At 51.9% G+C, this 12,882-nt stretch overlaps 4 protein-coding genes across 4 annotated transcripts; 1 reads left to right on the forward strand and 3 right to left on the reverse strand.

The window, feature by feature from the left end:
• Window positions 1-619: 619 nt before the first annotated feature.
• HMPREF1120_03813 (F-box and leucine-rich repeat protein GRR1) lies at window positions 620-4,177 on the forward strand. Its single transcript, XM_009157901.1, has one exon. It carries the CDS (start codon window positions 827-829, stop codon window positions 3,773-3,775), a length of 2,949 nt encoding a protein of 982 aa, XP_009156149.1. The 5' UTR covers window positions 620-826; the 3' UTR covers window positions 3,776-4,177.
• A 241-nt stretch (window positions 4,178-4,418) lies between these two features.
• HMPREF1120_03814 (uncharacterized protein) lies at window positions 4,419-5,159 on the reverse strand (the record flags this gene model as incomplete). Its single annotated transcript, XM_009157902.1, has 1 exon — window positions 4,419-5,159. The coding sequence occupies one exon, from the start codon at window positions 5,157-5,159 to the stop codon at window positions 4,419-4,421; it is 741 nt and encodes a 246-aa protein (XP_009156150.1).
• A 691-nt stretch (window positions 5,160-5,850) lies between these two features.
• Window positions 5,851-7,014, reverse strand: HMPREF1120_03815 (DNA excision repair protein ERCC-1; the record flags this gene model as incomplete). Its single annotated transcript, XM_009157903.1, has 1 exon — window positions 5,851-7,014. The coding sequence occupies one exon, from the start codon at window positions 7,012-7,014 to the stop codon at window positions 5,851-5,853; it is 1,164 nt and encodes a 387-aa protein (XP_009156151.1).
• Window positions 7,015-7,640: 626 nt separating this feature from the next.
• On the reverse strand, window positions 7,641-9,935 carry HMPREF1120_03816 (uncharacterized protein). The gene is made up of 3 exons (XM_009157904.1): window positions 9,323-9,935; window positions 8,130-9,263; window positions 7,641-8,071 (listed from the first exon to the last, which is right to left on the reverse strand). The coding sequence occupies exons 1-3, from the start codon at window positions 9,713-9,715 to the stop codon at window positions 7,844-7,846; spliced, it is 1,755 nt and encodes a 584-aa protein (XP_009156152.1). The 5' UTR covers window positions 9,716-9,935; the 3' UTR covers window positions 7,641-7,843.
• Between the last annotated feature and the right edge of the window lie 2,947 nt (window positions 9,936-12,882).

Raw genomic sequence — 12,882 nt, forward strand, 5'->3', positions numbered from 1 at the left:
GGGTTCCTTGTCTGCGGCAGTGGGTGCACAGTGTGTTGGTGTAGGAAACAAGCAGATAGTGGCAGGACCTGAGGCAAGCGCTGCATTTCCATCAACTACTATTACTGCTACCGTACACCCGTTCTTCAACGCGCACAGAGGAAATGAAAGACATTGACATTCAGCGTGGAAGCCGCTTGTACTGCATTCATCTCATTACTAGCAGCTCAGAGATCAATGCTCTCGCTCTTGATCTCTCAAGGACTATAGCCGTGAGCCCAGTCTCAACGCACGTTGACTTCCTCAAATAATGGCTGTGCCTTTGCAGCCTCAGGGAATGAGCCTCTGGGCCTGATCCGACCGCTCTAAGCAAGTTAGCAATCTAGTGATGGAGCTCGACAGATGCAAATTAAGGGCAATACCGTCGTTGACAATAGTACTGCCCTTTCTTTGTGATCACAAGCTGGAGTTGGGTTGACTTTATGTACCACTAGTACTGCTGTACCTGCGTAGGGAGCCTTAAAGCAGCATGCTCTGTAGGCTCGGAAATTCCCCCGGAGCATGCTTAGCGGCGCGAGGTGTTTCTTGACGTGCAGTAATTGATAGTGAGCCTCGCACGTGCACTGCTCTTCCCTGCAGTCACAGCTCGAGGCTGCAGCTCGCTTCCGTCGTCGACGCGCAGCTCCATCATCGACTCGATGCGGGGACCATTTTATGATCTTGACGGATCAACACCAACATCGACCTGCTTTCCGCCTCACCACGCACCGCACTGGGGATCGTCTACCCCCTGATCTCATTCCTTCCCTTTCCCCTATGACTTAGCACCGGTGTCTTATTCTTTGCAATGGCAAGGTTGTCCAATCCCTTCGCATTCACTCGCTGGCCGGTCACCATCATCGTCAGCATCGTCTACCTTGCCGTGCTTGCTACTCTCCTCGTCATACACACAGGTGTTCCATCTCCTCCCAGATCAGCAGCCCCCATCCATGGCGTCAACCTAACAGAGGCGTGGCACGATCTGCAGCTGCTCACCTCATCCTACCACCCCTACAACAGCCACCGCAATGATCGAGTCCATGCATGGCTGCTTGAGCGCATCACAGCCATCTTGAAAGACAATTCAGTTGCTCCGGTCGACGCTACCGACACCCCTGCGGCATACGTCTTCGACGATACCACCTCGAATTTGACGTACTCTTCAGGCGGTGGGGCAGTCTCTTCCGCAGGGATCAGTGTCTATTTCGAGGGCAGCAATCTTATCGTATACATCCCAGGCACAGAAGATGATACAAAGAAATGGTGGGAGGATTCCAATGGAAAACCATCCAAGAGAAACGCCGTCTTGGTCAACGCCCATTATGATAGTGTCTCTACTGGTTTCGGCGCAACCGACGATGGCGTCGGCGTCATTTCCATTCTGCAGCTGATCAAATATTTCAGCACCCCTGGGAACAAACCACAGAATGGAGTGGTACTCCTCCTGAACAATGGGGAAGAAGACTTCTTGAACGGCGCCAGTGTGTTCGGTCAACACCCTATCTCCCGCGTGGTCAGCACATTCTTAAACCTCGAGGGTGCCGGTGCTGGCGGTCGAGCAGCCTTGTTCAGGAGTACAGACGATGCTGTAACGAGGGCATATGCCCATTCAAAGTATCCTTTTGGATCATCTGCCTCTGCCGATGGGTTCAACAAAGGCCTCGTTCGCAGTCAAACGGACTACGTCATATTCAACGGCAAGCTGGGCTACCGTGGATTGGACGTTGCTTTTATCGGACCGAGGGCGCGCTACCACACCGACCAGGACGATGCGAGACATACGGGCAAAGCTTCATTGTGGCACATGCTTTCTGCAGCCGTCGCTACGACCGAGGCCTTGACTACCGCCTCTTTGACGACAAATCTGCAACCAGGCAACACACCAGGAAGCCCTGCCTTGTGGTTCGACGTCTTTGGTCGCGCTTTTGCCGTATTGAAGGCACACACCTTTTTCGCCCTGTCTGTTACTCTCCTGGTGGTTGGACCTATACTGCTACTTGCTACCCTAGCGTTGTTATACCGGGTGGACAAGTTCTATCTTTGGTCAGCGTCCCGGCCTTATCATACGCCCGACAATGACGACGAGATACGGCTGTATGGTTGGCGTGGATTCTTCCGGTTTCCCTTGATTTTTCTGGTGGCTTGTGCCACTCCAATCGCCCTTGCATTTCTCCTGGCCAAGGAAAACCAATACATTGCGCATAGTAGTGAATGGGCAGTGTGGAGCATGATGATTTCGTCGTTCGTCTTTGTGGCATGGTTCTTTTGCCGCGCAGCCGACTTCAGCCGCCCTTCCTCGCTCACTCGGGCCTATGGTCTCTCCTGGATGTGGGCTGGCTGGTGGTCGCTCTTGGTGGTTGCCACCGTCTTTGAGGAACAGTTCCACTTGGTTGGTACATATTTCGTCCTCATCTACGCAGCCTCTGTATGGCTTGCCACGTGGCTTTCCTACCTAGAGCTTTTCTCTCTTCCGAAAAAGTCCACTTACTGCCGCGGCAAGTTTGGAGACGACTATCTATCATCGCGGTCGCGAAGTAATTCGAGGCCCCCGGCACAAGCGTCCGCTTCCGGGCAGGAAGATAATGGCGAGGAGGCCGCAGATGAAGACGATGAGCCTACGGAAAGATCCAGTCTTCTGCGAAGTCGCGGCCGCTCAACATTCAAGGGATATCAAGCAGAGTCAGATCAGCAGAGCACTGTTGTTTCTGTCAAAGATGAAAAAGACACCAGTTATGAAGAGCAAGAATGGAGTAAGTCGCAGTGGACCTGGTTGTGGATCATCCAGATGATTATTCTGGTGCCCATCAACCTCATTATCGTGGCCCAGTTCGCGCTCCTGATGACGGAGGCCTTACACCAGACGGGCCAAGACGGCAGTTCGATGTTGATGGTGTACGCCATGATTGCTGCCTGTACGATATTGCTTTTCAGCCCGATGGTGCCGATTCTACACCGATTCACCTGGCACATACCGATCTTCCTCCTTTTGGTCCTGGTCGCGACCACCATTTACAACTTGATCGCCTTCCCCTTCAGCCCTGAGAATCGAGTGAAACTGTTTTTCCAGCAACAGGTTGATCTCGAGGGCGGTAACAACACGGTGTCATTGCAAGGCGTCACGCCTTACTTGCGACAGGCTATTGCCAGCCTACCCAGTAGTGCGGGACAAGAGCTGGCATGCGTCAAGACTGAGTTGTCGGACCGGTTAGAGAAATGCTCATGGACGGGAATCCCGCCCAACGTTGGCAACCCATTCTCCAGAACACCGCCGGAGCAACAATACAAAGGCTGGCTGAGCTTCAACGTCACCCGTCTCAATGGCAGTGACAGTGAGAATAAGGCGCGCTTTGTGCTGTACGGCAAGAACACCAGAGCATGCAGAATCTACTTCGATTCTCCCATTAGTGCCTTCCAAGTCGAGGGCCAGGCACCGCGGGACAAACGCTTTATTCCTGTGCCGGACGGCGGAAGTCGGGAAATCCGTCTGTGGTCGAGAACATGGGATCGCGCTTGGACGGTCGATGTTTCATGGGATGATCCTTCTGCAGGAGACGATTCGGAGGAAGAGATGGATGCCAGCCCGAAGAAACATTCAATCACCCCTCTGCATGGCAAGGTCGCGTGTGAATGGAGCGATGCCAATCAGGTTGGCGTGATCCCCGCCTTCGATGAGGCTATGCATTATGTTCCGGACTGGGTGGCTATTTCGAAGATGGCAGATGGCTTGGTGGAAGGATACAAGAAATTCCAGATTTGATGACGCGGAAGAGGGAGATTCTCAGAAGCAAAACACAAATGGGGATCTAATGGACGAACGCGTTTAATTGGCACACTTGTATTGGAGTCATGCATTTCATCGGCCTAGGCATGTTCCTCGATTAGAGGACGAGGTTCTTGGAGCAGTCGTGTGTTCGGCAGTGCGTATTGTATTGAGCACACGCACGCGCGTACTAATATCGTGACTCGTGGTTGTCAGGAGTTAGAGAGAGAATGAATGCGGCACGATACCTGCCTTGCCTTGCCTAACCTACATGCATGTTACTGGTACTCACTCGTACACGACCAAAACTATTCGTTCTTCCAATCCGCCCCTGTCTCAATAGGCGGGATTACGTCCGCTCCCTGTCTACAACACCAGGACTCCTTATGTGTTGGTTGCAACGTGGAGGTTCTTGAAGAGCCCAGAGGACGTAGGTAGATACCTGAGTGCCTATCAGTACCCACTGTAGGTATGTATTTGTCCAACTGACAGGCCGCCAAACAAGAGCGATCGGGAGCACCCAACGACTGGTACTATTCCAAAGCCTATAGTAGGACCACAGCGAGCGGGATGATTGGTATGGACTGGACGGATGATTCCATCACCATCACCATCACCATAACCATCATCACCGACTCAATCAATGAATGGCCGCATCTTCCTCGCGCTTGTTGGAAGTTTTGAAAAACGACTTTCCAAAACGACTTTTTCTCTTCTTTGAATCTGTACCAGCAGCAAAAAAAGGATCATCGCTCTGCTTCTGCTTCTGCTCCTGCTGCTCCTGCTCCTCCCAGACAGCCTGAGGCTCTTTGGGGTTCGAAGAAGAAGATGATATCTCGTTCTTCCAATCACCCACTCCTGCTCCTTCTCCATCTCGATGGTTACGACGGAACTTGACCAAATCGTCTCCGTGCAAAATACAATCTTTGGCCGGTTCTTCGGAGCCGATATACCGTCCCGCTTCATCCTTCGCATAGTGCGCGAGATACTCACGTCGTGGGATGCGACGCATGATGAAATTGTCGCTGCTGCTGGAGGAGTTATGTGATTTGCGACGGAAAAAGGAACGCCTCCCAGTAGTCATGGTCTTGGTTTCAGCTCCTCCCCCAGGGGGGCTGCCTCCTTCTCCCGAGGCCACTCCTACTTGGTGGTGGCGACCGACATCTTCTGGTCTTAGGACGGGAACCGAGATGAGCGAGTCATCGGTAAACTTCATCGGTAACAAGTTCGCGGGGCCGGCGCCATATGACTCGACGGATGCCATTGCGTCCATGGCAGACCCTGACTTTCCAGGCTTGTTGTGTGACGGTGAGTAAGGCTGGCCAGTTGCCGTCGTGAACGACTGCATCGCTGGTGGGGGAACGTCTGGAAAGGAGGCCATGGTCTCAGTTAGATTTTCCAAAGGTGGTTTGGTTACTGTGTAGTAATGTTGTTCGCTAATCAGCCCTCATGGTGAAGTGCGACGTGTTTGTTATATGATATGCCTCTCTTCACCAGGCATGTGCAGTAGTATGTGGCTGTGTCGAGGGACGGTCCCTTAGCCTGATTGTAAATTTCGAGAGCCTGAGGTCAGGAGGTACGACCCCAGAGACGTGACCCATTTTTAGATCTCGCTTGAGCTTCCAGAAGCCGAAGCTGGGGGCATCGAAAGTCCCGTCGATCGCGGTGGTTTCTTTTTTTGGGGTCGTCGCGGGGAAGTGGGATTGACCAACCAAAACTGCCGTCGAGCAAGTTATTAAACTTCCACGCCGACCTCACTGGTGCTTGCGCCGACCAGAATTGAGGTATTATTGCCCCAGACCTTGGTTATAACGAGTCGCGGGTTGAGGGTCCGCACGATCGTCCTCGCCAGGTGCCGCGCAGTGGCGGAGATCGGTATCCTGTGCGGTATGACGTGCGCGCTCGAGTCTGTACGAATTATGATTCGTGTTACAGTTCTCTGATAGATGGCCACTTGGCATGACTTCGCGGCGCTTTCGTGAGTAAACCGCAGTAAGCCGCTCCTCGTGGACGTGGGAGATCGTCGATGCCAGGAACAAAACACATTGGCAGTTGGTGCAGCATGTGCTGGTTCAACCCTGCTCGCGCAATTTGGCCAGTGCAGCCATGACGCCCTCGCTCAGCTCCGGCTCTTTTCTGGTCACAGCCTGAGCAGCTTTTGGTTTCTCAGCATCGGTCATCTTGGTTTCTTCCTCGGCAAGTGCCAGCAATGCGGCCTCTTCGTCGGTTTCGAAATTATCAACGTGCACAGCCTCTAGACGGGGCCGTTTTTGGCTTGGCCCAGCTTCTTCAGCTGCATCCTTGGAGGTGACTACAACGTTTGAGCCTTGCCTGCTGACGGTAGAGACTCTGCCGATTGGGATGGGCGTATGCGCACCACCGTCCGACCTCTCCGCAGGGGTGTTCGTGCCACTGCCATCCGAACCGCCCAAGGTGCTTTCTTCTCTTAACAGGGCGGCGCTTGATTTTGCAGCCCTTCTCACACGGAATGGTTCACGGACTGTAGTCACCCAGGCCCTTATCTTCTTTTCACCCCAACCAGGCACCAGAGCCAGCTCTTCTGGTTGGGCATTGATCGCGTTTCGGAGCGAACCGAAATTGGAGATCAAACTCGCGGCATCCGTCTTGTTGATGTTCCGAGGCGTCGTGACGAATTCGGTCAAACTCTCTTGATACGTTTCGGCCTGGTGGGCCCGGATCGAGGCGGCCGACGCATGCTCGTACGACTTGTAGAGTTCTAGATAGCGACCCGCTTCCTGGGACGACCAACACAGGATAAGCGTGAGATTGTTGATCATGGACGTCTTTGACAACTCCTTGAGAGCCTCTTCATGGTTCGTGATGTCGACCATGGTCAGCAGAATCCGGAGGTTGTAAAGTTTGCCCAGCTGCCGGATTCGACCGTAGATGTACTCCGGGTGCAGACGATGGTACTTTAGTGAAAGGAAAAGCGCGCACGTCGTGGCTCCCAAGACATAGTCGCAAGGTATCTCAGCCCATTCCCACGGGACTGAAGTGACATGTTTGAGAATCGGATTGCCCTTTTGCCGCGTGGAGACCAGGATGGCTGAAGGGCCCTGTCTTTGAGGCAACGCCTGCGGCCGCGGCTGTACTACTTTGGACGCGCCGCCAGTTGCAGTACTTGTATTCGGGGTGGCTGCTCGCGTAGGCTGCGCCGGCCGTTGAGCAGCTGCCTCCGCTGCGAAGAAGTCCGCCTCGTCGAACTCATCCGCCATGGCCGCAGGGCGGATTTGAGGGCAGCGTCATGAAATGATCTCGTTGGAGGTCAATCAAGATCACCATGTTGTCTGACTGCTCTACCGTACTAACATTGGGTAAGACTAGTGTCTCACCGTATTCAAGCCACGTGATATCTCTGGTTGATTACTACCTAGGTATGTACATCATCCTGTCGCAGGAATACCCTTACAATGGTACTGTGGAACAAGTGGATGCCTGTATACAACTACGCCTGGGCAGCTTATCATGCACGGAATGTAGTCTCTACTTGCACTGCTTGCTCCACGACTCCCTCGGCCGTAATATGTGTGAATGCTGCCGCCGGAGTAATCAATAGCCGCAGCCGAGAATTCGGGTCGGGGAAAAGTTGAGAATTGGAGCCGATATCATTTGACCGCCCACTCCGAGTCAAGGATACTATTCTCTATACGGCAGGAGCTCCTTAGCCGTTACTGGGTCCAGCAGGTCGTTTCAGAAGGCTCTAAGTGGGTCCCGCGGCGTCCGCAAGGCTGCCGCTTTTGACTAATAATAAAAGAGACGAGTAGTACTAGTAGGCGTGCATAATTACACGCTGCACAACAGGCTGGCGGATGCCAACTCGTCCAGCGAACCGAAACGCCGCTTTTCTCGAACGGGCAAAACCTCGTGTGATGACTCAAGTCCGTGAACACCGACGACAGCGGCGACGGAAGTCTCCGAAGAGGTTGCATAAATCCCTTGAGGGAAGTGACGCTCCGCCAGTATTCTCACAGTTGTAGTACAAAATTTTCGGGCGCGGATGCGAGAGTAGAATAGACATTAGAAAATTTTGCTATACAACATGGCTCAAAGATTTCGCTCGTCTAGGAGTAAGGGATCTGATTCCGGCTCAGACTCCATATCCCTCCTTGCATACCTGTGCATCAGACGGGCTCTGAGAGCAGAAATATTCGGAAAACGTAGTGGACGTGACCGAAGTGGGAGTTGCGCAAGTCCACGGGATTTTCGGTATAGAAAAAAGATAGCCAAGACGCTGAACGTAATAACGATCAAGAGTGCCCGTAGGACAGAGCCCTAGACAATGTTAGCCTGCATTCTGGAGGAAACTATGCGGATTTAGTATGGCACTTACCGTTGAAGAGGAATGAGTCCGGACCACGGTCGAATATGCCAGCACCTCTCTCGCGGCGTCCAAAGCCGCAACCCTCACATACCGGTTGGCCTTGTCCAGGGGCAAGCTCGTCTCGAATCCGTCACGCTCCAATTGGTGAATTGTTGCAAATTCGTGACCCTCGGCGTCCGAGGCATGAGCGGTCTCTAATCTCCATTCTCTCACCTCGGTCGCTCCATTCCAACTCACGTAGACTTTCTGATTCTTGATTTTCACGTCCGGGACCGTCTTTGGCCTTCCGACCCACGGACTCTTGAACACTCGGTACGACTTCACGAATCCGAAGTCGAGAATCTCGAAGATGAGGTGGAGTGCGAAGTGTGCATCGCAAAGGACCTCGCCGTCCGCCGAATACTCGATGTAGGTTGGGGAATTGCCAAATCCGACCAGCACATTCCCGCTTTCGGGAAGCAGTTGCACAGAGCCTTGGGATACATTGAGGATCTCGTCGGGGTGGACGTACTTCTGGACGAGACTCGCAGTCATGTTTTCCATGTCGAGCCGAATAATCATGCCCTTGCTGTGCGAGGATGGGCTATGGAAGACGTTGTTGGCATGGTTGTCAAAGACCGACATTGTGTTGTTGCCCAGCCATGTTGCATGATGTTGCCAGGCAAAGTCGGTGGCGCCGTTGAGATCTTGAAAGCTATTGCTCTTGCCTCCCAGTTGCCATAGGACTTCACCTGTCTTCCCACTGATGCACACCACAGCATGCATGTAACGGGCAGAGATGATATAATCTCCAGATTCAATCTTGTCGACACTGTTGATGTGGAAGAAATCAAAGGCGTCCTTTTTCGATTTTCCATGTCCATCCTTTCTTGAAGGACTGCTAAACACATGGCTCATGGGGATGTGGTCTGTTGCTCTCCATTCAAAGAGTAAATCGCCGGTCTCGATGTCGATTTCTTGGAAAATACCATCTTGGATCCAGCAGCTTTTGCCCAATTTCAAATCGGTACAGTCCGCTTTCCGTTTATGGTATATCGTTATAAGGGCAGTACCTTGTGGGGTGATGCGAAACTCATGAGAATCTCCTTTGAGGCCTTTCCCATGCGGATATATCCTATAGGCAACTTCGTACGAAGCGTCAAGCTGAAAGGTCAGTTTTTGTTGTGCAGCAGCCACGAGCCGAAAAAAGGGGGAATTCTCACCATCACATATGACTTTTTGGGCCGGCCAGGGTGGCGCCCTTTCTTGCTCTTGGTCCAAAAGGTCAAATAGTCCTGACCCTTATACTTCTGCACATTAAAGTTCAGGGCCTGCATGAACTCTTGGTTGTCCATCCAGATAAGGTTACCCTTCGGATCAAGCATGACAGGACCACGTGCCTGCCCAGTCACGAAGGGACCCCGCGGAGTGAGAAGAAGGTTTCCCGGGTCGCATCGGGAATCCCATTGCTTTATCACGGGAGCAGGCGGCCGATAATCAACAGAATGAAACTTTTGACGCGGGTACAGGCCATGAAAGCCCAAATCGTAGGCATTGAAGGAGAAGGCAGTCACCCATGACAGGGGGAGGGTCGCGTAGAGCAGCAAAGATTTCATGACCAGGAATGCCAATGAGAATATCAATATGAGAAGCAAAAACAGACCTTGTATACGCCCATCTGATTAATTTATCATGCAAACCTGACTTACTCAGGAGGTCGCCGGAAGGATCGGGACCTAACCAACTTCTGTCGCTTATGATCGGCCGGTCCCTGGGACGCCTCGTGAACAGAAGCCAACTGTACTGGTGATTTCGATCCACAAGGCATATGACACGAAGAATGGGACGAAGGTTGCGGCACTATAACCAACTGCAAAGGTACCTACGATCCGGGTTGCATAACTTGGTCAATAAAAATGGAATCATTCGGATGCGGTGGGGAACGATCCAGGCTCGGAGGCAGCACTGAGCCAGTACTAGCATGATGGTACATAGTAAGCAATAACCAAGCATCCGACCACTCCACCTACTAGTAGTAGAACTACTGCTGTACACAGTAAAAGTTCGTGTCAGAATCATCGGCACACATGCAGCCGAGGCTGCAAGGCAGAAGACCTATAATTGGCATTCCGCGAAGCGAACTGGTCTGGCGCATGGCGTTTCATGACGGATGCGTGACAGAGGATAATTTCGCTACGGCCACCGTGCCCACTCATATAGCAAAGTGGCAAGGCAGGACTTGAAATGTCGTATGCTTAATAAGAGAACCGAAGTCGTAATCAGATAAAAAGGTCCTGTCATACTATCTGATCCTGCAGGTACTGTACAAGTTGTTGTACTAGTAGGAGCCTGCCAGTGGCTGCTGGTAAGGCTGGCGGACTTTATGAGTGTTCTTTTCTAGACTTGGCATCGTTTTTCCCCGAAACTCTATTATTCAACTTTAATGCAGCACTGGCACTCAGCTGCACTCCAGTCACGGCGTCCTGCACAGCACTCGTCCTACTCCACCGCGCAGGGACAAATGACCGCTACCAGATCTGTTCTACTAGGTAGGTAGTATGGTGGGAAAGAGATTATATGTTATTTACTGCCAGCGTGTGAGCATTATTATCATGTTTGCTTTGCTCGAAATCCAAAATAAGGCAGCTTGCAGCCTTCCAAGCCCTCCTTGCTGCAACGCTTTTTCATGGCTCGCCTACCTAGGTATACATGTTCATCAAGCTGGCTTGGCTTGGGACAACCACTCAGCCGATGAAAAGGCGTCAGACTTCGAGTTCGCCTAATAACCCAGAACTCCTGGCTCCCTCAGGCAGGTATCCTTTTGATCATTGGTGCCGCACCCCCTGCGTGCGGTGACATGGGCAACGGGCACACTCTTGGTCAGTGATTACTTGTAGGTGCAGAATTGCATCCATCCAGTCTCGCTGTTTCAGTTCTTTGCTGTATTTTCATGTTGAGCTTGCAAGGTTCGACGAGTCTGAAGTTGGTGTCTTGTCGGAACCCCCGTGGGCCAGAGTTCTGCGGTTGCAATCAAGTTCTCTGCAGTCCTTTCGCTCGTGGCCCTGTCTTTGATGTGTGCTCCGTGCTCTTCCGGCTCGAGAGATCTGCCAGATCCAAGTTCTACTCGTTTAATATATTTGTTTCATTACTGGCCTGCTTGTTTATTTAGTGTGCGTTTTGTTTCATTTATTGTCCAAGGTCAGGTAGCCACCAACTCCTACCACGACAGGAGAGTTGCTTCTGTGCCTCTCGAAAAACATCCTTCCCAGCGGCGAGCTCTGCGAGAATATAATCTCTTCTCCACCGCTGGCTGCCACCAGTCATCTTGGCCGTCCGAACACAGATCTTGAGTTGGAAGTTCTTTGCCTCATGGATCATCAATTCAGCCACTAGACTCAGCTCCTCTCACCATCCACTGCTTGGTGTATTACATTTGCTTTTCATACGTACCTTCTCCTCTTCTTTTTTCAGAACTCTTCCTGTAGCCCTCAAGGTAGCTGTTCTCCTTGCTAGTTAACCTGGTTTCCACCCTCAACAATCCAAGTACTGGATACCGATGTAGGCCACGTCTGAGGCTCAACTCAACCCAAGGACAACTAGCGTTTCATGTCTCTATTTCCGTCAGCACTGTGAGGTCCTCATCCACCTTTCCACCATCTTGTAAGCCTCCATCGACTGTGCTTTCCTCAGAATAACTTTGTACAAGGGTTTAACATCCCTGCCCATTGTAATAACGTCCCTTCTCGGGCCATGATCGTACCTAGGTAGTAGGTAGGTATCTGATGCTTCCAGAGGCACTACTGCTTCTACTAGTATAGTAGTATCAGCTCCGTCTTCGTATAGAGCGACTCGTGCCTCTCTTGAGACTCTTCCTGCGTATCTTCCTCTCGCTGTGGCTCTCTGGGCGTCTTGTCTGTATCTCTCCTTTGTGGGCGTCTCTGTGTGTCTCTCGGTCTCTCTAACCAGTCTGAAGAATGATAAGCCATCCTTCTAAAACCATGACTCTACTTCGTCGTCTCAGTGCCACGCACCGCCCTCAAGACCTCTCTACCTATTTCATTGACCATCTGATAGTTGTAATCGCGGGCGTAGCCAGCAATGGTAGTCAGTAATCATCTCGTCGAGCGATTTCTTTCCCCTTGGAAGTGAGCTCTTAGACTGTCTCTCCGCTGCTGTTGGCGTTGGGTGGCTGTCCTTGTTGCTGCCACTCTCCCTGTTGCTGTGCCTTCTGCTGTTGCCGCTGCCGTTGAAACCTAGCAGTCGCAGCCTCCGCCCAATCTATGGACTACCTTATTCTACAGCCTGAGTCGATCTCATGGAGGAATAGACGTCTGACTACCATCGTAAATTAGTAGATACTATCCAGTGCCCCCTCTACAATGTCGTTCCTCCATCTAAGCGTCGAGGACCGTCGTGAACGCACTGTTGTATGATCTCTTTCCCTGAGCTCTCTCCCTTCCTTCTACTCTCTTTCTCTCCCTCTCTGTGCAGGCTGTGCGTATCTGTAATACCAGCGGTGACTCCAATTGACTCTTACTGTCGATGACCACAGTTCTGGGAGGCCTGAGACGCTCACTAGAGGACTTCCGTACTTCAGAGCCCGTTCGGTTACGAAGAACAGCCAATTTCTTCGGCCATATACATGGTATACCCTCAGAAGGCCATGGATGCGGATGACGACATCGTTCGTCCTTGAGATGTATTTTACAGCCGCAATTACTTGAGAAGCAGTGAATGTAGGCTGAAGCTTGAGATGGATGAGATTGAAGCTGCTTGGTTGATG

This window comes from Exophiala dermatitidis, assembly GCF_000230625.1.
Source record: "Exophiala dermatitidis NIH/UT8656 unplaced genomic scaffold supercont1.3, whole genome shotgun sequence".
Lineage (NCBI taxonomy): Eukaryota > Fungi > Ascomycota > Eurotiomycetes > Chaetothyriales > Herpotrichiellaceae > Exophiala > Exophiala dermatitidis.